The 24745-nt window shown below is 44.5% G+C and overlaps 1 protein-coding gene and 1 long non-coding RNA gene across 4 annotated transcripts in view; one reads left to right on the plus strand and one right to left on the minus strand.

The window, feature by feature from the left end:
• The first annotated feature begins 1468 nt into the window (after positions 1 to 1468).
• The window catches only part of LOC117365862 (solute carrier family 22 member 6-A-like), a 59905-nt gene continuing 36628 nt past the window's right edge, over positions 1469 to 24745 (plus strand). The window contains exons 1-4 of one of the 3 annotated variants that reach the window (XM_033956767.1): positions 1469 to 2093; positions 2295 to 2398; positions 8076 to 8230; positions 17517 to 17685. In XM_033956767.1, coding sequence (XP_033812658.1) covers positions 1686 to 2093; positions 2295 to 2398; positions 8076 to 8230; positions 17517 to 17685 — 836 coding nt within the window. In that variant the 5' untranslated portion in view covers positions 1469 to 1685. The remainder of the gene's footprint in view (positions 2094 to 2294; positions 2399 to 8075; positions 8231 to 17516; positions 17686 to 24745) is intronic. The other 2 variants (XM_033956766.1, XM_033956765.1) reach the window with 2 other exon arrangements.
• LOC117365863 lies at positions 1994 to 15499 on the minus strand. The gene is made up of 3 exons (XR_004540463.1): positions 15440 to 15499; positions 14793 to 14908; positions 1994 to 3060 (listed from the first exon to the last, which is right to left on the minus strand). It is a non-coding gene; the product is annotated as an uncharacterized LOC117365863 (long non-coding RNA).

A 24745-nucleotide genomic window follows, 5' to 3' on the forward strand; every position in this document is an offset into this window, starting at 1 on the left:
CTGGAAGAGGCATAGAAGGAGAGAAGATGCCATATAGGGGCAGAGAGATGGCAGACAGTGGATGGAAGGAAGAGAGTAACAAGAAGATGAGGAAAGCAGAAACCAGAGAAGACAAAGGTAGAACAAAATTTTTCTATTTATTTATTGCTTTAAGAGACATGTGTCACTGTTTCTGTGGTGTTGCATTGTATGCAGAGTCCAGCTTCTTGCTGGTTCAATTTAACCTTTGTCTATGTATTTCTATTTTATCCCCCCTTTTACAAAACTGTGGAGCGTTTTTTAGTGCCAGCCGTGGTGGTAGCAGCTCTGATGCTCAGAATTCTATGAGCGTCAGAGCTGTTACCTCTGTGGCTAAAATCCACATTACAGTTTTGTAAAAGGGGGAGGGGTTAGTTTGTGATGACATTCCATACTAGGCGAAGGTGTTTTCTGTGTTCTGTGTGTTCAAAAGACATGGTTTTCTGTTAGGATTGATGGTGTAGGATTGATCTGTACTAGTCTGTCTTGTTTAGTTTTACAATGGGTGTATTGCTGTTGTACTGCTCACTGCAGTATGTAAGATTTTGCTGCCTTTTCCTAGGTACTCATGTGTGACGTGTGGCTTGATACTAAAAATCATGTTTTTCGTACAGATGGGGGGGGGGAGGTGCCAAAAAATGATGGTCCCTGGGTGTCACACATGCTAGGTATGCCACTGCCTGTACCTTTCAATTTTCTTCTGGAGTGGTTGGAGGCCACTGGCAGTGATGCAGACAACCTGCTCAAGCCAATCCGAGCTTTTTCTCTGATACTTCCTACCTATGCAGAAGTAGAGAGTTATGTCAGAGAGAAGACTCTTGGGGTTGGCGTGAGCAGGCTGTCTGAATTGCTGCCTGCTACAGAAGAAAATTTAACAGCTACAGGAGAAAGGGAAGGGGGTCAAGAGACACAAAGAGTGATGCCGAGTCACTGGCTGGGGAGGAGATAGGAGAGTGAGAAGTCTGGGGGCATTCCAGCACAAATTAAGCCCTGCTACTAAAATGATCCCAAACTCCTGCGGCACACCTGCAAAGCAATGTGCTGGTTGAAAAAGTCTGTTCTAATCATTTACACATCGGTGCCTATGACATTTTTTTTTTTGTTTAAGCAATTTTCAATTAAATTATATACAAGTAGTTGGTAAGGAATACAAGTAGGTCAATCTGAGCAAATGTTACTAATGAAAAAAGACTGTAAGTGACTATGTTATAGAATTGCCTCTTTTGAGATAAGGAGTACATTTACCCCACAAAGCCTGTGGACTGTCCTTCTTTTTTTTTTTTTTTCCAACAATGGTACGTCCCTGTTCTTAAATAGCAGAAAAAAAGAAAGCTACTCATTTACAGCTAAAATTAACACCTTCAAATTAATCATCATCTCTGAAAGGCAGCAAAAGAGATAAAATTGAACTGTCTTAATGAATGTACGAGGTGTACTAGAGGGTCATAGTTTTAGATCCATGTACTACATGAGTTTTCCAGCTCTTTGCATTTCCCTGAGTCATTCATCAAAGACTTACTTGGCAAAGAGTAAATTGTTAACCTGTGGCTAACTCTGCCCCAGTACAATAGTTCTTTCCTGAAAGACCTAGGCAGAGGGGCACACAAGCACAGACAACCTAGGCAGCTAAGGGCGCATGACCAGACTCATCCTCTTCTCTCATCACCATGGTCTTCCGAAAGCTGATCGAAGAGGAGACTCGCATGGGACCTTTCCAAATAATGCTCGCAACGCTGATGTGCTTCCCATTGCTGCTGGTAGCCAGCCACAACCTCATGCAGATTTTCACAGCAGCTGTTCCTGCCCATCGCTGCCACTTCAGCATTGATGGAGCCCACAAGGCCAATATTACCCACTATATCAATGCCTCGGGTGGGGCCAACTTTAGCAAAGACCTCTGGCATGCATTTGTCCCCATGGACCCAGACCGGAAACCCGAGCAGTGTCTGCGCTTCATAGCACCCCAGTGGCAGCTTTTGGCTGGCAATAAATCATCTGTGGGATATGAGACAGAGCCCTGCCTTGAAGGGTGGGAATATGATAGAAGTATCTTTACATCCACTATTGTGAGCGAGGTAAGTCAGAAATAATGCTTGAAAAATCACCCTAATCCCTATGAGAGCAAAAGTCTATTCAAGAATGCAAAACAGTTAAACTTTCCAGCAGCACTATCGCAGGTTGAGAATTAATGCCTTTTTCACTCTGTGGACCTCTCAAGCCATCATTCCTCTTTCTGAAATTTATCTTCTTTCACTCTTTCTCTTTCTGCTTTGCAGTGGAACCTGGTTTGTGATCTGCGGTCTTCAAAGGAATTTGCTCAGTCAATATTCATGGCCGGGGTGCTCGTTGGTGCCTTTGTATTTGGAGGCCTTGCTGACAGGTAGGTTGCTGTATATACATTCAAACTCCCAGGCAAACTAGAGCTACCTTACTCTGATCAGTCAAAAAGGCTGCTCCAAACTTGGTTTAGTCCATTAAACACAGAGATTTACAGTTCAGAATTTCTCATTAAGTTTCATAAGAAAATGGTGGCTGGGACAGACTGTTCAGCAGAGCTGGCATGATGTGACATCCCTAACTATAACCTGTGTGCATACTCTAAATGTCAGGCTGCTGGCTGAAGGATATTTGAATACAAATCCTTACAGGTTAAGGTTTATTTACATATTGCTGGACTGACATGAAGGATAATCAGAGTCTCTTCACCTTTAGAACTAAACATGGTATTTAGGCTCCTTCAGGTACAGAGTATTGATACCTCTCAGCAATCCAATCCAAAAACAGCATTTCCAGTCAGATTACATATTCACACTAAGTCCAGCCAAGGTTACAAGATTCCAGTTAACTTCCACAGACATAGCAAAAATTTCAATGGGCTTATCAAGGTTAAAGTTCTCCCTCAGCCAGGATCCACAGAACAGTTAACAGTCCTCAAGTTGCAGGAAATGACAGTATTCAAAGTGATTTAAACAGGGAAGAAAGGCTTCTGCCGCTCAAAATACCTTTTGCCGCCAGGCACTGCTATCGAATATCACCTCTGACCTACACAAAAAAATGGAGCAGATTAGGGGTGGTATAGGAGGGCAACATTAGGCAGGAACCATGGTTTATGTAAGTGCCAGCACTGAATATCAGCCAGCATCTGCATAACTTTCTTTGCACTATAAAAACTGAGCCCCATCCCAGCCCCCCAAAGCCCTCTTCCTCCCTCCTCCCTCCCCTCAGCCTGCCACCATGCTCAAGCCCCTCCCCTACCCCAATTCCCTAGAACAATTGTTCCCAACCCTGTTCTGGAGGACCACGAGGCCAATCGGGTTTTCAGGCTAGCCCTAATGAATATGCATGAGAGAGATTTGCATATAATGGAAGTTACAGGCATGCAAATCTGCTTCATGCATATTCATTAGGGCTAGCTTGAAAACCCGATTGGCCTTGTAGTCCTCCAGGACAGGGTTGGGAACCACTGCCCTAGAACACCCTTGTCTAGGACAGCTTCCTGGACCTCATTGATGGTCTATAAGGGTTGTTGGGAGCAGGAACAAAAGCCATTTACTCCTGCTTCTTATGGCTTCCCTGAAAAAAAAAAAAAGTTGGTGCTGCAATCTCATGTGGAACCTCAGTGTAGTCATTTTTTAGGGAAGTCACAAGGGATAGGAGTGGCCTTCACTCCTGCCCTCAATGACCCCCACATACCACAAGTAACATCAGGTGGGCCCAGGGAGACTTCCTTTGGGGGGGTCCTTGACCATGGCAGCAGGATGATGGGAGGGGAGGGGGCTTTGTCGGGGGAATCAGAGCCAGAAGGGGGGGGAATCAAAGGTTGGTTTTTTGGTGGTTGTTGTTTTTTTTTTTTTAATTTAAACCATCTTTATTGAGTATATAACAGGGATCTCAAAGTCCCTCCTTGAGGGCCGTAATCCAGTCGGGTTTTCATGATTTCCCCAATGAATATGCATCGAAAGCAGTGCATGCACATAGATCTCATGCATATTCATTGAGGAAATCCTGATAACCCGACTGGATTGCGGCCCTCAAGGAGGGACTTTGAGACCCCTGGTATATAATATACAAATTTGCATAGACCAACTACATACAAGCTCTTTCCAACTAAAACAAACTTCTTCAGTTAGTTATATATAATATATTATCTAGGTATCTCATAAGACTAGTTTTATAACATTCTTTGAACCCTAAATGATCCCATACTTACCCTACCCCCAACCCTATTACAAGCAAAGAAAAAGTGCACATAGGAAACCCAAACAAAGATCCCTCTAACCACTCTGTTTCCCTTAGCAAAGTTAATCCCCCAGCCATCTCAAAGTCCCTTCCCAGTCCTTACTCTGCGAGGTATTATGGAGACACTTGGCTGAAGAGAAATACTCAGTGTCTATCAGAAAATGAATGCATACTTTCCCGTATAAAACAAGTGGTTCCAATGAACTTTTCCAATGACTTGCAATTGCCCTTTAGGCCGCTGCCAAGCTAAAACGTTTCACATTCTATTGCCAATTGGTACCACTTCCATTATGGAGACCTAATAAACAAGTTTAAGGCGTGACAGCAAATGAAATGGACCGCATCTTTGAAATAAATACACAAACTTTTATCCAGAATTTTTGTATGACCCCACAAGTCCACCATATATGAAGAAAAGTACCCACTTCCTTACCACATTGCCAGCATACATCACATACTGAAGGGAACATGGCTTTCAAATCTACTGGTGTGTAATACCATTGAGTGAGTACCTAATATGCATTTTCTTGTACTGTACTAGGAGACAAACTGAAGCTTTTTTAACCTCTAAAAACATCACATCCCTTTGTTCTGAAATAAAAACAACCCCCATATAAGAATATTGATTACCATCCATCCAGGCGCCCCTGGGAGGCCAACTATAATGAGGCCAACTGAGGTGGTGGCCTAAGGTGGCACTTTTGAGGCAGCAGCATCTTGCTGCCGGCCAGTCTACCTGCTGGTCAGCTGTCTCTGATGCTCCCTTTCTCAGCATCTAATGCTTTCAGCCTTCTCCTTCCAATCAGCATTTTTCCCATTCTTCCCTCCCCTCCTTTAATTTGCTGTAAAAGTTGTAGTAATTCACAGAACTACCCTGCTGCCGGTCCCGAAGTCTTCTCGCCATTGTTCCCTTCCCAGCAGGAACAGGAAGTTGTCAGACAGGGCAGGCTGCAGTAGAGAGAAGCGCTGAGGTTGGTGGCAGGGTCGCTCTATGAATCACTGCAACCTTTGTGTCAAATTTAAAGGTAGATGCAGAGGAATAGAAAAAAATGCTGATCGGGAAGGGGGGGAGATGGGTGAAAGGATTAGAAGCCAAGTGGAGTGGCAGAGAAAGCTGACCATCAGGTAGGCTGTCCAGCAGTAAGATGCTGCTCCCTCAGCAATGCCTCATAACTATTGGACTCGGGGGCAGTGGTGTACGAAGGTGCAGGTGGGGGAGAAAGGGGGAGAGGAACCGTCTGCCCTAGTGCAGCCCATAAGGGTGTGCTCCAAAGGCCAGCAGCATGATCTTCTGGCAGTGGCAGCATTCAAAATTTGCTGCTCTGCTGGTATTGGGCCTTCCTCTTTGTTAGGTCTCGCCTACTTCCTGTTTCCACAAAGGTAGGACCCAGCAGAGAGGAAGGCCTGAAGCCAGCAAAAGCCTCAAGCTGTGACGGCTACACTGCCAATAGAGGGGGAGTGACAAAGAGAGAGAGAGAGAGAGGAAAGGAGAGGGGAGGGGGAGAGAAATGCTACACCCAATTGGGGAGAGAGAGGGAGCGAGGGAGAGGGAAGACCAGGGAAGGAAAAGAAGAGGAAAGAGAGATGCCGGACAATGGGGAAGGAAAGGAGGGAAGGAAGGAAGTAGGGGGAGGCAGGGGCAGCTTAAGGCAATTTAACAATCTAACACAGCTTAGTTTTATATCTAAGAACAGTGTTATTTTCACAAGGTGTGGACATACTCCTAGCTCACTTTTTGAATAGGAGGGGCTGTTAGAGTGAGAAGATTCTGTGAAAGTTGAACTGCTTTTAAGTCATCAATTGTAAGTGTTTATTCTTTCCCTTCATGCTATTAAAGAAAGTTGTTCAAGAACTACAGAGTCTGGATGATAACACTAAGATTACAGAAGTAAGGGTTAACTGAATAGGAGCTTCATAAAATTAACAATATAATCCAGTTAGTTTAATAGTGTTTGGCCATTTAGAGGAGTCCTGTTTTCAGTACAAAGCCTGAGGAGATTTCAGTGCTAGAAAGACTGTTCAGGGAAGCTGTAAATTGTCCAGTAAAGCTATGGTCAGCACAGTCAATAAATATCAAATTATGAACATGGTAACAAACTTAAAACCAAAGTTTGGCATCAACATACAGGTACATTAAAACCAAGCTGCAGATATATAGCCACTTAAACAAAAAACACACTTTAAAAAGTGAACTCACCCAATTGGTTATAAAGCTGGTAATATCTAATATAATAAAGATAATAAATAAGACGCTCATAATCAAAACCTTGAAATGTCCAAAAACCAGCCTGTTGGCACGTGGACGTCCTAATAGCAGGGACTTCCAAATGCTGATAATTAAAACCAACTTTCTGGACAGGATATTCTAAGCTGCTGTGCTTCCAGAACTCACAGGGGTGTTTTAGGAGGTGTGTTATGGGTGGGATTCGGGCGGGCTTAAATCTGGACATCCTGCAGCGATAATCAAAGCTTTCCCAGGATGTCCCAGAAGGAACTTAGACGCTGGCAGTTAGACCTGTTTTAGATGTGTCTAAGTGCCCCAAAGCTGCCCAAATTGCCCAAATGACCACTGAAGAGATTAAGGCATGATCCCCCCTTAATCCCCCAGTGATCACTGACTCCTTCCCACCACCCAGAGATGGGAGAAAAAACAGTACATTGAGGGCTTGCTATCAGCTGATCGCAAGGAATCCCCATAAGCTGAGCTGGTTTTGTCGGTTCAGCTGATGAGGATTCCCCCGCCAGGATCAGCTGAGCCACAGAGCCCTACACCCCTCCCCAACATTTCCCCTGACATCCCCCACCATTTCTGGCCCCACCCATATCACCTGACACCATCCAACATCATGGAACACCCCCCACACACACATCATCTGGCACCACCCAATATTAGACAACACCCCCCCACATCACCTAATATCACCTGACATCATAGAATACCCCCTACATAACCCAACACCACCCAACATAAAGCAACAGCCCCCCACACATCACCCAACACCCCCGTACCTTCCAACGCAAAATTGGCAGGAGGGAAGCCCAAACCCTCCTGCCTACTGGACCGCGTGCTGAGAATGATGGGCCTTCCCTATCCTATCTTGGGATGAAGTGGAAGGGGCCTAAGGCCCTAATTGGCTCAAAATGGTGATTTTTGCCAAGAACAATGGCCAATGGCTCTAGCCTCAAAATGTTTGTCATAATCTCTAATGGCAGCCTCGCAGTATTCAGTCATTGAACCAGTTTGATAAAGGGACATCCCGGTACATTCTTTGTCAATTCTGCCCTGATCTTGGTTCTATTCTTCCCTTTGTGATATAGGTAAAAACAGACCGAGTAAATTTATTCAGAGAGTAGGGGGCATGGAGCAATTATTAAGCCCCATATTTTACTCAGGAAACTGCTTAGTTACATGGGTAAAAGGTTTTGAAAATTGCTTTCATGAGGACAATATAAACAGAGGAAATTTCACAGGTAAACACAGTTTCCTTACATAAAATCATGGGCTAATTGCTTCCCCCCTCCCTCCCCAGATAGAGGAATGGAAATCATGATCAATCTGTATGTGTTATTTCTGACAAGTAATTTTGTGTCTGTTTCTGAAAAAGCATACGGATACTTTGTACCTCTGTTCTGTATGCCAGCCAAATTTTCAAAGGGAAACTCTATAGTGAATTTCCCTTTGAAAATTGTACTCCCACGGTCATAAAATACCCATGAGATTTCAATCTCCATGCAGACTTTTATGAATAGTCTTATCATATTTAATGAGAACTTCAACACTGAGTAATGTTTTTGTTTCCCTCAATCCTGTGATTTAGGTTTGGCCGCCGGTCAGTCCTGCTCTGGTGTTCATTACAAATCGTAGCTATGGGGTCCGGGGCTGCCTTCTCCCCCAATTTCTCAGCCTATTGCATCTTCCGCTTCTTCACAGGCATGGGAATGTGTGGTCTTATCCTGAATGACTTCAGTCTGGGTAAGGAGACATACTCTTTTAAGTAGGTTATTTCAACAGGCTCTAAGCTTCTTATGATAGCTCAAGGGTAAAATCTGTCAAAGTTTCAAAATTTTGCAGGAAATGGATGCCGCATTTGCATAAATCTGTAACAATTTCCAGTCTTTTATATTGCTCTAGCCATAGCTTGATGATGCAGTTTGCTCCTATTGGTCCACTGAGAATGTATTCTGGCTTGATTGGTTCTTAGGAATGCATCTAATTTGATTGGCTCCATACACATATTTAAACCCTGGAGCTCCCATTTCAAATTTGCCTGCAGATAGGTCTCACTTGTGAATGTTCCCGAGTGCTATATATCTGCTGATCTTTGATATCTGACCCAAATTTGCTTACCAGCTTCGACCTTAGTCCTGACCCCTCTTCTGTTTAGGTGAACATAAGAAGTGCCTCTGCTGGGTCAGACCAGAGGTCCATCGTGCCTAGCAGTCCGCTCGCGTGGCAGCCCAACAGGTCCAGGACCTGTTTAGTAGTCCTCTATCTATACCCCTCTATCCCCTTTTCCTTCAGAAAACTGTCCAATCCCTTCTTGAACCCTAATACCGTACTCTGTCCTATCACGCCCTATGGAAGCGCATTCCAGGTGTCCACCACCCTTTGGATGAAGAAAAACTTCCTAGCATTGATTTTGAATCTGTCCCCTTTCAACTTTTCCGAATGCCCTCTCGTTCTTGTGGTTTTCGAAAGTTTGAAGAATCTGTCCCTTTCTACTTTCTCCATGCCCTTCATGATCTTGTAAGTCTCTATCATATCCCCTATCATATCCCCTCTAAGTCTCCTCTTCTCCAGGGAAAAGAGTCCCAGTTTCTCCAATCTCTCAGCGTATGAAAGGTTTTCCAAACCTTTTATCAGACGTGTCGCTCTCCTCTGAACCCTCTCGAGTATCGCCATATCCTTCTTAAGGTACGGCAACCAATATTGGACGCAGTACTCCAGATGCGGACACACCATCGCCTGATACATCAGCAGGATAACTTCTTTCATTCTGGTTGTAATACCCTTCTTGATTATACCTAGCATTCTATTTGCTCTCTTAGCGGCCGCTGCACACTGTGCCGCCGGCTTCATTGTCTTGTCCATTATTACCCCAAGTCCCTTTCTTGGGTACTCTCGCTCAATAACATCCCTCCCATCGTATAGCTGTACCTCGGGTTTCTGCTTCCTACATGCAATACTTTACATTTCTCTACATTGAACTTCATCTGCCATCTCGTCGCCCATTCACCTAGTTTGCTCAGGTCTCTTTGTAATTCTTCGCAGTCCTCTTTAGTCCGAGCACCACTAAATAGTTTGGTGTCGTCTGAAAATTTTATTATTTTGCACTTCGTCCCTGTTTCTATATCATTTATAAATATATTGAATAGCAGCGGTCCAAGCACCGATCCTTGCGGGACACCACTTGTGACCCTCCTCCAGTCTGAGTAGAGGCCCTTTACTCCTACCCTCTACTGCCTACCCGCAAACCAATTTCTGATCCATCTATGTACGTTTCCATCTACCCCATGGTTCTTCAGTTTCCAAAGTAGGCGTTCATGGGGTACCTTGTCAAAGGCTTTTTGGAAATCTAAATATATGATGTGGAGGTCATGTTCTGCAAGTCTGCCTTGTTAAGTCTGACCATGCTATACCTGCAACTTGGCCCATCTTCTGCCTTTTTCTGTTTGGCGACTGAGGTCTACTCTGCCTCTTCAGGGAATATCTTGGGCTTCTTCTCCAAATCCTGGCAACCTCCAAGTAATTGAAGGCTCAACTGGAAGGGAAAGTGGGTTGTTAGAGATGGAACCACATGGCCTAGGGTTACGGTCCCTGGTGTTTCTCAAGGTGGTTGAACAAGCTGTGACATGACGTTTGCAAATCTTGCTTGCATGGTTAGATTTAAGGCAGTCATGTAAATGAATAAAATTTACAGATTAGAGATTAATATCATGCTAACCCAGACACTTTGGAAAATCCCTGCCCCTGAGCACACCCAACCCCAGCCTCACTTTTGTCCAGTGAAGTCTATGCAGCAGTTATTTTCTGCAGAAATATTTTGGCTGGATTGGGGGGGGGGGGGGGGGAGATTTTTAACTATCTGGATTTTTTGGCTTACTAACAATTTAACTATAAAAATCTTTCAAATATTAACCCAAAAGCAACCAGTAGGGTGCTACAAGGATCAGAGTTAGGCCCAGTCTCTTTTAATGCCTTTGTAAGTGAAATTATAGAAGGTTTAGAAGGGAAACTGATCCTGTTTACACATAATAAGCATTTACAAGAAAGGAATGTCACTGCTAAATATTCCCTTAAATGCTATTCAATAAATACATGTATTTGACAGGTGGGTGTACGCATGAGAGAGTGCATATTATGACTGGGCAAGACTGGATTAGCCAGAGTCCTGACCTGGGTCATCCAAGCCTCAGCCGAGCGGTTGAATGAAGCATTGAGGGTAGAAGGGTGTCTGCATCAAATAAAAAAGGTCCAGCAAAGGTGTGTAGTGTGAATTATTATGTCTTTATTTTCTGGCTTATACTGTGATGAAAGGAAAAACAAAACACAAACTTGCTCTGGTGGCTAAACAGCTTGTTAGCCCAATCAGGCTCCACAGCTGTACAGTTCACAATCTGGCAATTTTCCACCAACATGTGCTTATTACAAAAACAAAAGACCAAACTTTCAGTATCAAAGCCCTGGAATCGGCTGGGACTGCTCAGCCTGGTTCTTTCACAGTATTTCTGTGTTTGTGAAATTTCAGGACACAAATATTCCAACTCATCTGTTAACTTCAATTTAATTAGAAGCAGGGATTCTACACCCTTCTGTTATTAGGGTTTGTGAGGCAATTCCACCTTCCCAGAAACAGCATATGATTTCCCCAAGCTTTTAATCAGTAAGCATGGCTTCAGGCACACAGGGTTCTACAGGTTCCATTTCATAATCACTTGTATATATTTCTTCTGGCATTTCTACATCCAAAACAGTGTTACCTTCAGAAGAATGCTGACAAGATTCAAACCTGAAATTTTCTCCCCGTTTCCTATGGGAAATGCTGGCTTCTGGCTTCTGACCCCTAGTTTGCACTGATCTGTCTCTTTCCAAGGATTCAGGCAGGTTGGTGGATGCCTCTCTGGCCTAGAGACCACACTCTTTTCTCTAACCTGGTGCTGATTGTCTCTAGAAATACCTGTGGTTTTCTGGTGCTTTGCTAATGAGCCTGGATAGCTTCCCTGCTGACTAGCCCTGCCTCCAGCAGAGCTGATTGCTATCACTGGCCTGGTGCCTGCTGGTACTTGTAGTTCTTTGCTTTTAGCATTCCCTACACTAGAATTAGGCAAGTATAATCGGGTTACTTTTGGGCTGCCTTTCACTGGGGATAAATTCTGCAGGGCAGTTTCCCTAACCTGCCTGCTTCTAGAAGCAGGTTTAGAGATAGTTTTAGAGCACTGCAGGGTTTCTTCCAGCCTGACAGGACTCTCTCCCTGTTACAATATTTATATGTATAACTTATAGGATATTCTAAGTTACATGTGTATTTCTGGCATTTAGGTATGAACTAGTATAGGTCATCAAAAGGACATGTCCAGGGAAATCTGGACATCTGGTAACCCTATCTCTGCACCCCTCTCTGCTCCTTCCTGCCATATTTGTGCAACTTCCCTTCCCAGCTCCCGTATCTCTAGCTCTTTACTGGCACGAGCAGCAGCTCCAACCTGCTGCTTGTGCCAGCCTCGGCTCTCCCTCTGACATCACTTCCTCATCGCGGGAATTCAGGAAGAGAGCATGGGCTGTGGGTGAAGGTTGCTAGCAAAAGGAAGATCTGGAAGAGAGGAAGAAGAGCAAGCAGAGGGGACACACACTGCAGAGTAACTGGGTAGAGTAACTGGGACTGGGGAAAAAACAGTCTGAGGTACGTTAGATAGATTGTGAGCCTGTCGGGACAGAGAGGGAAAACTGCTTGAGTACCTGAATAAATGCATGGAAACCGTTCTGAGCTCCCCTGGGAGAATGGTATAGAAAATTGAATGAATAAATAAATAAAAATTAAATTAAAAAAATAAAGACCTGGCAAAGCTTGAAGAATGGTCTGAAATTTGGCAGCTAAAATTTAATGCTAAGAAATGCAAGGTCATGCATTTGGGCTGCAACAACCCGAGGGAACAGTACATTTTAGGGGGTGAAGAACTTATGTGCATGACAGAAGAGTGGGCCTTGGGTGTGATTGTAGGTGGCCAAACAGATTGAAAAGGTGACGGCGAAAACTAGAAGGATGCTAGGTTGCATAGGGAGAGGTATGGCCAGTAGGAAAAATGAGGTATTGATGCCCCTGTATAAGACTTTGGTGAAACCTCATTTAGAATATTGTGTACAATTCTTGCGGCCACACCTTCAAAAAGATATAAAAAGATGGAGTCAGTAAGTGATCTTCATCATAAGGCGTATGGGGACAGACTTAAAGAGCTCAATCTTTAGACTTTGCAGGCAAGGCGGGAGAGGGGAGATATGATAGAGATGTTTAAATACCTATGTAATGTAAATGCGCACGAGTCGAGTCTCTTTCATTTCTAAGGAAACTCAGCAATGAGAGGGCATAGGATGAAGTTAAGAGGTGATAGGCTCCGGAGTAATCTAAGGAAATACTTTTTTACAGAAAGGGTGGTAGATGCGTGGAACAGTCTCCCAGAAGAGGTGGTGGAGACAGAGGCTGTCTGATTTCAAAAGGGCCTGGGATAGGCACATGGGATCTCTCGGAGAAAGAAAAAGATAATGATTATGGGACAATTCTAAAAACCAGATGCTACCCTTTACACGCATGATACCTGTGTAAATGTTTAACATACTAGAATTTACACTTGTATATGCTGTGCATTTACGTGCATAAATTTCACCAGGCTGGCTAAGGGCTATTCTGTTATTTGCAGGGGCAGAGCATTGGTGGGATGTAGGTGGGGCTCTCATTTACACCCATAACTTACAGAACATCATACGTTACATGGGTTGCTGCTGCACTGTGGTGGCTGCATGTACCCCAACTCTATTGCTGGTGTTAGTGATTGTGCCTAAATATTAGGCACATTGATGGACAGTTAAACATTCCTTTGTACTAGTATACAATAGGGTTCTAACATGTGTCCTGTTATAGAACTGCTCCCTTTGTCAAGGGTATTCAAAGGGCTCCCAGGCCAGTTGGGTTTCTAGGATATCCATAACAAATATGCATGAGAGAGATTTGATTGTAATGGAGGTGCTGGGCATACATATCTCTCTTATACATATCATTAGGGATATTTTGAAACCTCAGCTAGCCTGTGGACCCCTAGGACATGTTTGAGAACCCATGTCCTATGTGTGTATGCAAAAGTAAAACAAAACCCAAAACAGTATGGGCAGAACTGTGTAGTTTCCCATATATGTCTTATTTCTCTTCCTTTTCTTTCCTTTTGTTTTAATACGTTTGTAATATTAGTTTTTAATATGTCTTACAAGATTTAGTTTGTCATGTCTGTTTTGTTGTCCCCATATTTTGTAATTTTACTGATTTGTACATCGCTTAGAACTTTGAATAAGTGATCAATCAAATTTATATTAAACTTGAAACTTGATATACCAACAAATGTACGATTCCACCCTTAACATTAATCACTATTATGAACAAGTGCTATATACCACCAAAATAGCTTAAATTATGAAAATAATCCAGGGTCTGGACGGCTTTCCAAAACCCAGCACTTTGTCCAGGTTTTGAAAAGCCTCTCCTCAATTGCGTCAGGCAAGAGGCAATCTGCGCATGTGCAGATTGTCTCTTGCCCAACCAAAGCAGGCAGCGGGGGCAGAGCTAGGGTGGGACTGGGACAGAGATGGGAGGGCCTGGGGGGGCGGGTCTAGGGTGTCCGGATTTTACAATTGTAAAATCTGGCAACCCTAGGCAGAGAGGAGGAGAGATGCCTGTGCCCCCACCAAGACAGTGCCCAGGGTAGTCTGCCGCTCCCCTTGCTACGCCACTGGTTGAAAACCACTGTTTTAAGGCAAAAGACACTTTATTGGTCCAAATTCCAGTTTCTTATACTCTTCAGGGTCTTTGGACCTCCACCTCCTTATCTATCTATTTCCTACTTTATTCTTTCCACACTAACGTTGGTCTTGTGGGGCTGCTACCTTTGAATCTCAGTGAGGATCCCGAACTTCTCCAGTAGTTTTTCAGATGCTCTACAACTTCTGTTTTCATGAATACTGTGGCCGTGCCTGTCCCCAAGTGAATAGGAAAACCTGGCTCGGACCGCAAGCAAGAATTTTGTAACGCCTTTTATGTGGTTAAGTGCAGGAAAAACCCGGATACCGGATTTCTGAAAACAGCATCAGGTTTATTAGTGTCCCAAAGAAAGAAAATGAGGAAAACAAACAAACTGGGTGTCTTGGACTTTCTCTCAGCCCCGGCTCGCTCTTTCATATAGCTAAGTCCCGGGGAAAGTCACATTGGGCTTAATCTAGGAACTGGTTCAGTCCTCAGCACAAACTTAATCCAAATTCAAAAGCAAAATCTCACCCCGGGTTCAGGACCTTTACTGTCCTCACATCACCTTCTGGGTTTAGCAGTTTCCCCTGCTCTCAGCTTCTTCCATAGGGCATAGCACAGCTTGTGTCAGCTTTCTCACATTTCTCCTGTTTTCACATTCACAGCACAAATAGAATTAACTTTGCTTTTCTTGCTTTATCACTGTTCTCTCCCCAGGGAGCCTTCACAGCCAATGGCTAGGCTGTGCGGGTCAAGCCTCCATTAAGTTTAAAGGTCTTCAAGCCTACCCGATATGACCCTTATCTGCTTTATCTCCTGCTCCTAGGGAGTCTGAACACTGTGCTATTTACTGTAGCAATTTCACTCAATTAGGCAGGGCTGCCCCAGCCCTGCTTCAGTTCAGGTTTAAACGGAACAGAAACTTTTCCCAAAGGACAATACTGGACCCTCACATACTATACTCTTCCAGATCCATGTTCTCACCAAACACACTACCCCCAGGGTCACTCTACATTTCCCACTCACACTCTTGGGAACCCTGGCTTTCCATTCCCACATCCACTCCAAGCTTTTCCTCCCATCCCCCTCTCTGCAGGCTGGCTGGCTCTCCTGGCACATTTACTTCAGGATAAACTCCCAGCCGTTCTCCCTGAGTATTGCTGGGCCAGTCCCCATACCTTCTGAGGTTTACACTGCCCCTCCTTGTGAACTGGCCTCTGGCAAGACGTCTCTGCTGAGTATTGGGCTGCCTCTGGAAGCTAGGCACACTGTAACTTTTCCCTCCTTTCCTACCCAGTCATGTTATTTTTTTGACTTTAAATGTATTGTATTGACTGTTTCTTAAAATTTTGATTATGTTTTGTATTGTCTGTAATAAGTCTAATTTGTCATAATTATATGTGAAACCACTATCTGTGGCTTTTAGAGTGTACATCGCCTAGATATTACGATAGGCGATTCATAAAATGCTAATAAACTTGAAACTTGGGTTGTTTGGCTCCTGCAATCAGAGCCAGCTGTGTCTTCCTCCTCCTCCAGCTGATTTCCTCCCTGAGGCTTTTCAACCTGCTCCCTACGGAGGCTGACTCCACCCCCTCCTAGGTTGGGTTTATGCTTCTGGGCTTGAGGAAAGGATTGATAGGGGAGATAATTAGTTTTCAGTGCTCTCCCCACCTGGCTTTTGGGCTGTGCTACAACCTGTTTATGCACTTTCCCTCCTGGCTGAGCCTGCTGTCCTTGCTCCAGGCCAGGTTTTACAGAGCCCCGTGCTGCATGCTGGGGAGGTTTAACAGTCCTTTTCACTGGGACAGGGGCTTCCCTGTCACAATACTCTACCGTAACATCCATAACACAGGCAATCAGAATCTCTCTCTTTGTTGCTCATCAGGATAGAAATAACAGGACACTGCTCTTATTCCCCCTTCACACACTCCTCTCTCACTGAACTCTGCTAGCCGGGTGAGATGCAGCTGCTGGCAAATCAGAATAGGGGTCCAACTCCTTCCCCTTCCTTCACTTCCTCTCCTTATGACTCTAAATTCAAGTGACATCCTCCATTCAAAGTACATGCATAAGAATATAAGTATAGCATTACTGGGTCAGACTAATGGTCCATCAAGCCCAGTAGCCCGTTCTCACGGTGGCCAATCCAGGTCCCTAGTACCTGGCCAAAACCCAAGGAGTAGCAACATTCCATGCTACCGATCCAGGGCAAGAAGTGGCTTCCTCCATGTCTTTCTCAATAACAGACTATGGACTTTTCTTCCAGGAAATTGTCCAAACCTTTCTTAAAACCAGCTACACTATCCACTCTTACCACAACCTCTGGCAATGCGTTCCAGAGCTTAACTATTCTCTGAGTGAAAAAAATATTTCCTCCTATTGCTTTTAAAAGTATTTCCCTGTAACTTCATCAAGTGTCCCCTAGTCTTCGTAATTTTTGTAGACTTCAGTTATATCTCACTTCAGCCGTCTCTTTTCCAAGTCTTTCCTCACACGAGAGGAGTTCCATCCCCTTTATCATCTTGGTTGCTCTTTTTTGAACCTTGAGATAAGGAGATCAGAATTGAACGCAATACTCCAGAATGGAAGGGGATAGAGGAATGTACTCTGCTGGTCTCTCCAATAGGGAAACATCTTCTATTACCCTCTTAAAATAGGTCACTTTTAACCATCCCACCAATGATATATTTTCCCTTGCCCTCAAGGAAAGGCATATTCCTAACAATGCAAATTAGTGGATCCCTTTACACAGATAAAGGGATGCAAGATACCACTATGTACTTTGTTCTGTGACCAAGGAAAAGAACCCCAAGATACGCAACAGGTGATAAACCAGGACCAGAACTACCTAGAAACCCTGGCTCAGTGAAGTTCTGCACTGAGCACAGTTTTTGTCCCAGACCTGGTTCTTAGATCTTCCAGGTCACATAGCTCCAGGAGTGAGACATTTTTGGCCAGTCCTGGATTTAAACTTACATCCCATAGCAATGTGGTATTTGTGGTCCCTGACTACCCTTTGAAATCAGTGCTGCAGGTTCCTTAACGCAACAAGATGGAGCTGTCAGAAATCCAGGACTGGAGTAAAATATCGTTTCAACACTCCCCACACTCCTTTGCTTGAAAATGTTTGGGTTCTGATCTAAAAGCATAAATAATTTACATATTTTCGGAGCATCCTGAAAACCAATCTGCAACATTTGCTTTCCAAACAGCTAATGTCATGTGATTTGTTTTCTACTTTCCCCCCCCCAGCTATGGAATGGATGCCGATCAAATTCCGAGACATTGTCTTTACAGTCCTAAGCTACTGTTCCACCGTGGGCCAACTGATCCTTGCTGGTTTAGCATATGGGATTCGGGACTGGCACTACCTACAACTGGCTGTCTCACTGCCATACTTCATTGTCTTCCTGTACAGCTGGTATGTTATCAGGATGTATTATAGACATCTTCAGGGCAGTCAGAGGAGAGAAATTCCCCCTTTTGCAGAGCATGGTGGTTTGATTTACAGACCCGTGTACATAAGAACATAAGAATTGCCGCTGCTGGGGTCAGACCAGTGGTCCATCGTGCCCAGCAGTCCGCTCACGCGGCAGCCCTTAGGTCAAAGACCAGTGCCCTAACTGTGACTAACCTTGCCGCAACTTGGCAACTGAGTTTTAATGCCAAAAAATGTAAAGTTATGCACCTTGGCAGCAAAAATCCATGCAGTACTTACACTCTGAATGGTGAGACCTTAACAAGAACTGCTGCAGAACGTGACCTAGGAGTAATCATTAGTGAAGATATGAAGACTGCCAATCAAGTAGAGAAAGCTTCATCCAAGGCTAGGCAAATGCTGGGTTGCATCCGAAGAAGTTTTGTCAGCCGGAAGCCCGAAGTTGTAATGCCGTTGTACAAGTCCATGGTGAGACCTCATCTGGAATATTGTGTTCAATTTTGGAGGCCACATTATCAAAAGGATGTGCTGAGAGTGGAGTCGGTTCAGCGAATGGCCACCAGGATGGTCTCAGGACTCAAGGATCTCCCATATGAGGAATGTCTAGGTAAGTTGCAGCTATACTCTCTCAAGGAACGCAGAGAGAGGGGAGATATGATAGAGACGTTCAAATATGTAACTGGCCGTATTGAGGTAGAAGAAGATATCTTTTTCCTTACAGGACCTACGGCAACAAGAGGGCATCCGTTGAAATTCAGGGGTGGGAGATTTCATAGCAGCACTAGGAAGTATTTCTTCACTGAAAGGGTGGTTAATCGTTGGAATGATCTTCCACTTCAGGTAATTAAGGCAAGCAACGTGCTCGATTTTAAGAAAAAATGGGATAAGCATGTGGGTTCACTTCATGGAAGTGCTTAGGGGGGAGGGTTCTTAGAGTGGGCAGACTTGTTGGGCCAGTGGCCCTTTTCTGCCGTCATATTCTATGTTTCTATGTAACCTTACCTGCGTACGTTCTGGTTCATCTGGAACTTGTCTAACTTTGTCTTGAATCCCCGGAGGGTGTTTTCCCCCTATAACAGCCTCCGGAAGAGCGTTCCAGTTTTTCTACCACTCTCTGGGTGAAGAACCTCCTTACGTTTGTACGGAATCTACCCCCTTTTAACTTTAGAGAGTGCCCTCTCGTTCTCTCTACCTTGGAGAGGGTGAATAACCTGTCTTTATCTACTAAGTCTATTCCCTCCATTATCTTGAATGTTTCGATCATGTCCCCTCTCAGTCTCCTCTTTTCAAGGGACAAGAGTCCCAGCTTCTCTAATCTCTCACTGTACGGCAATTCCTCCAGCCCCTTAACCATTTTAGTTGCTCTTCTCTGGACCCTTTCGAGTAGTACTGTGTCCTTCTTCATGTACGCCGACCAGTGCTGGACGCGGTATTCCAGGTGAGGGTGTACCATGGCCCAGTACAGCGGCATGATAACTTTCTCCAATCTGTTCATGGTCCCCTTCTTAATCATTCCTAGCATTCTGTTCACCCTTTTCGCCGCTGCCGCAGCACATTGCGGGCACGGCTTCATTGACTTGTCAACCAGTACTCCCAAGTCTCTTTCGTGGGGGGGGGGGGTCTCTCCAAGTACTGCACCGGACATCCTCTATTTGTGTATAAGATTTTTGTTACCGACATGCATCACCTTACACTCATCCACGTTAAACCTCATTTGCCATGACACGGCCCATTTCTCGAGCGTGTGTATGTCACTTTGCAGGTCTTCGCAATACTCCTGCATCTTCAATACTCTGAATAACTTTGTATCATCTGCAAATTTAATCACCTCGCTCATCGTACCAATTTCCAGGTCGTTTATAAATACTGTATGTTGAAGAGCATGGGTCCAAGTACCGAACCGTGCGGCACTCCACTCTTGACGCTTTTCCAGTCCAAGTATTGTCCCTTTACCCCCCACTCTCTGTTTCCTATCTGCCAGCCAGTTTTTAATCCACGTGAGTATTTCACCCTCTATTACATGGCTCACAATTTTTTTAAGTAGTCGTTCATTCGGAACCTTGTCGAATGCCTGCTGAAAATCCAGATATACAGTGCAAATGGGTCACCCTTGTCTATCTGCCTGTTTATTTCCTCGAAGAACTGCAGCAAGTTCGTCAAGCAAGATCTTCCTTTGCTGAAGCTGTGCTGGCTGGTCCTCATCAGATTGTGTCCATCAAGGTGATCAATGATGCGGTCCTTTATCAGCGCCTCTACCATCTTTCCCGGTACCGAGGTTAGACTCACCGGTCTGTAGTTTCCCGGATCTCCCCTCGAACCTTTCTTGAAGATCGGCGTAACTTGAATGAAAGCATGACTTAGGTCCCAGCATGCTCAAGTGACTTCAAATGTAAACTAGATGGTGGCTAAATTTCTGTGGAAATTAGAAAATCATGGGTTAGAAGGTAATGTCCTATTATGCATTAAGAACCGGTTAAAAGATAGAAAACAGAGAGTAGTATTAAATGAACAATATTCTCAGTGTAGAAAGATAAATAGTGGGGTTCCCCAGAGCTCTGTGCTGGGATCATTGCTTTGTAAGATATTTATCAATGATTTAAAGTTGGGAATAACTAGTGAGATAATTAAACCTCACTTTTACTAAGCCCGACAGCGCTGGCCATTGAAGTAAATGCTCTGATGCCCATAGCTAAATGGCTTAGTAAATTTGATGATGATACAAAGTTGTTAAATCACAAGAGAATCATGAAAAATTGTAAGAAAACCTTGCGAGACTGGGAATCAAAATGGCAGATCACATTTAATGTGAGCAAATGTAAAGTGATGCATTTGGGAAAAAGGAACCCGAACTATTCCATATTAGGAGTCACTGCCTAGGAAAAGGATCTAGGCATCATCATTGAGGATATGTTGTGTGCAGTGATGGCAAAGAAAGCAAATAGAATTTTAGGAATTATCAGGAAATGGATGGAAAACAAAGATGAGAATATTGTAATGCCTTTGTAGTGCTCCTTGATGCAGCTACACCTCAAATACTGTGTGCAATTCTGATGGCTGCATCTCAAAAAAAGGAATGGCGGAATTAGCCAATAGCCAATGTTACGCCGATTTTTAAAAAGGGCTCCAGGGGAGATCCGGGAAATTACAGACTGGTAAGCCTCACTTCGGTGCCGGGCAAAACGGTAGAAACGGTTATAAAAAATAAAATTGTGGAACATATAGACAAGCATGATTTAATGAGATGGAGTCAGCATGGGTTCAGCCAAGGGAGATCTTGCCTCACAAATTTGCTTGACTTCTTTGAAGGTGTGAATAAACATGTGGATAAAGGTGAGCCAGTTGATATATTGTATCTAGATTTTCAGAAAGCTTTTGATAAAGTTCTTCACGAGAGGCTCCTAAGAAAATTAAAGAGTCATGGGATAGGTGGAAAAGTTCAGTTGTGGATAAGGAATTGGCTATCGGATAGAAAACAGAGGGTAGGGTTAAATGGTCATTTTTCTTAATGGAGGAGAGTAAACAGTGGAGTGCCGCAGGGGTCTGTACTGGGACCGGTGCTATTTAACTTATTTATTAATGATCTGGAAATTGGAACGACGAGTGAGGTGATTAAATTTCCAGATGACACTAAACTGTTCAAAGTTGTTAAAACGCATGCAGATTGTAAAAAATTGCAGGTGGACCTTAGAAAATTGGAAGACTGGGCGTCCAAGAGACAGATGAAATTTAATGTAGACAAATGCAAAGTGATGCACAGTGGGACGAATAACCTGAATCACAATTACCGGATGCTAGGGTCCACCTTACATAGAAACATAGAATATGACGGCAGAAAAGGGCTATAGCCCATCAAGTCTGCCCACTCTAATGACCCACCCCCCTGACTTTACTCCCTTAGAGATCCCACGTGAATGTCCCATTTTCTCTTAAAATCTGACACGCTGCTGGCCTTAATCACCTGTAGAGGTAGACTGTTCCAATGATCGACCACCCTTTCTGTGAAGAAGTATTTCCTGGAATCACCTCGAAATTTCCCTCCCCTGATTTTCAGCGGATGCCCTCTGGTGGTCGAATGACCTATAGGACAGAAGATATCATCTTCCACCTCAATACGGCCCGTGACATATTTGAACGTCTCAATCATGTCCCCCCTCTCTCTTCGTTCCTCTAGTGAGTACAGCTGCAATTTATTTAGCCTTTCTTCATACGTGAGATCCCTGAGCCCCGAGACCATCCTGGTGGCCATTCGCTGAACCGACTCAATTCACCGCACATCTTTCCGGTAGTGTGGCCTCCAGAATTGAACACAATACTCCAAATAAGGTCTCACCATGGATCTGTACAGTGGCATTATCACTTCAGGTCTCCTGCTGACAAAACCCCTACAGATACAACCCATCATTTGCCTTGCCTTGAAGGAAGCCTTTTCCACTTGATTGGCAGCCTTCATGTCATCACTAATGATCACCCCTAAATCACGTTCCGCCGTGGTCCTAGCCAAGGTCTCACCATTTAGTGTGTAAGTTCTGCATGGATTTCCCTTACCCAGGTGCATTACTTTACACTTTTTAGCATTAAAGCATAGCTGCCAAGTCGATGACTACTGTTCCAGTAGTAGTAGGTCCTGCATCATACTGTCAGGCAAAATGCTTTTGCCTACTATGTTGCACAGTTTGGCGTCGTCGGCAAACAAAGATACTTTTCCTCTAAGCCCTTGGGTCATATCACCTATGAATAAGTTGAATAGAATCGGGCCTAAGACCGAGCCCTGTGGTACTTCTCTGGTCACGTCTGAAGTTTTGGAGGGGGTACCATTAACTACTACCTTTTGAAGTCTACCGTGTAGCCAGTCCCTAACCCATGTACAGTGGTGCCTCACACAATGAACTTAATTCGTTCCAGGAGCAAGTTTGTTATGCGAAAAGTTCGTTATGTGAAACGCGTTAAGCGCAGTGACTAACGACTGCCTGCAGTGCCTGCGCGGAAGGATGCAATACATCGGCAGCGATCGTGGAAGCTCGGGCGACTTCGTTGTGTGAAACGAAGTTCGTTGTATGAATCATGACATGAAGTTCGTTGTGTGCAGCGTTCGCTGTGCGAGGCGTTCTTTATGCGAGGCACCACTGTAGTTAGTGTGTCCCCTAATCCCAGCGATTTCAGCTTGTTCAATAACCTGCGGTGTGGGACGCTATCAAAAGCTTTGCTGAAATCCAAATATATCACGTCCAGAGACTCCCCGGCATCTAACGAGTGGCTACATGGATGGTGCAGGGAGATGAACTTTGGATTTCTGGACCATGGAGATGCACTGCAGGGACTTCAGGGACCAGACGGACTCCACCTGACCAGAAGAGGTAAGAACGTCTTCGGACGTCGACTAGCCCGCCTACTTCGAAGGGCTTTAAACTAGGTAAGTTGGGGGAGGGTATCCATTCATTCTCTGGAGCAGTAAGTAACTATCCTGAGGAGGCGAGTCGCCACTCTGAGTCTGAGGTAAGTGCACACACTGTAAACAATACATCAGGGGTCACACTAACTCAGGCGGGAAACTCTGTACAGGGACTTAGCAAACATAAGGTATGGAGAGCTATGTACGTCAATGCACACAGTTTGGGCAATAAAATTCTAGATTTAGAGACGGAAATAATGAACGCCGACCTAGACGTGGTGGCGATATCCGAAACTTGGTTCACGGACTCACACGGGTGGGATATGGTTATACCGGGTTACAACTTACTCCGTCGAGACAGGGAGGGCAAGTTAGGAGGAGGGGTAGCTCTATACACTAGAGAAGACATCAAAACTACCATAATCACAGATGTCAAGTATAGCGGGGAATCCCTCTGGGTGAACCTGGCTAGAGGAAATGAAAAATGCCTGTATCTTGGTGTGATTTACAGACCTCCGAGACAACAGGTAGACAAGGATATGGAATTAATCGAAGACATTGAAAACATCACCTTGCGTGGGGACACAGTACTGTTAGGGGATTTTAATATGCCCGATACAGATTGGAATGCACTTACCGCACAAACTAGCGGCAGTAGAAGGTTGTTAACCTCCATAAAGGGTGCACAGCTCAAACAATTGGTATTGGAGCCCACTAGGGACCAGGCGTTACTAGACCTGGTACTCACCAACGGAGACAGCGTATCAGAAGTTTCGGTAGGTGATACGCTGGCCTCCAGCGACCATAACATGGTTTGGTTCAACCTTAGGAAGGGTTTCTCCAGATCGACCACAACAACAAAGGTCCTAAATTTTCGTGGCACTGACTTCAAACGCATGGGAGACTTCGTCCATCGGGCACTGCAAGACCATGCCGAAACCAATAATGTAGAGGCTATGTGGGCAAACCTGAAATCTACCCTACATGAAGCAATAAATCGCTATATAAAAACAACAAGCAAACGACGGAGGAATAACAGACCCCAGTGGTTCACTACAGAAATCTCGGACCTCGTTAAGAAAAAGAAAAAAGCATTTGTTTCCTACAAACATTCAGGAAGAGGAGCAGTAAAAGAAGACTATCTGGCCAAGTCCAAAGCTGTCAAAACGGCAGTCAGAGAGGCCAAGCTTCAGATAGAAGAGAATCTAGCAAAGGACATTAAGAAAAGGGATAAATCCTTCTTCAGGTACATCAGTGATAGGAAAAGAAACACAAATGGGATAGTACGCCTTAGGAAAGCAGACGGGACTTATGCAGAATCAGATTCCGATAAAGCCGAACTACTAAACGAATACTTCTGCTCAGTCTTTACCTGCGAGGCGCCAGGGTCCGGTCCACAGTTGCAAGCAAGGCATAGCTCAGATGACCCGTTCTGGAATTTCGAGTTTACACCCAGCAGCATCTACTGCGAGCTATCAAGACTCAAAGTGAACAAAGCCATGGGACCGGACAATCTACACCCCAGGGTGCTTAGAGAGCTGTGTGATGTCCTGGCAGAGCCATTGTCTGTGCTCTTCAATCTTTCCTTGAAGGCGGGAAAAGTCCCCTTGGACTGGAAAACAGCCAATGTAATCCCACTCCACAAAAAGGGCT

This window comes from Geotrypetes seraphini, chromosome 8, assembly GCF_902459505.1.
Source record: "Geotrypetes seraphini chromosome 8, aGeoSer1.1, whole genome shotgun sequence".
Classification (NCBI taxonomy): Eukaryota; Metazoa; Chordata; class Amphibia; order Gymnophiona; family Dermophiidae; genus Geotrypetes; species Geotrypetes seraphini.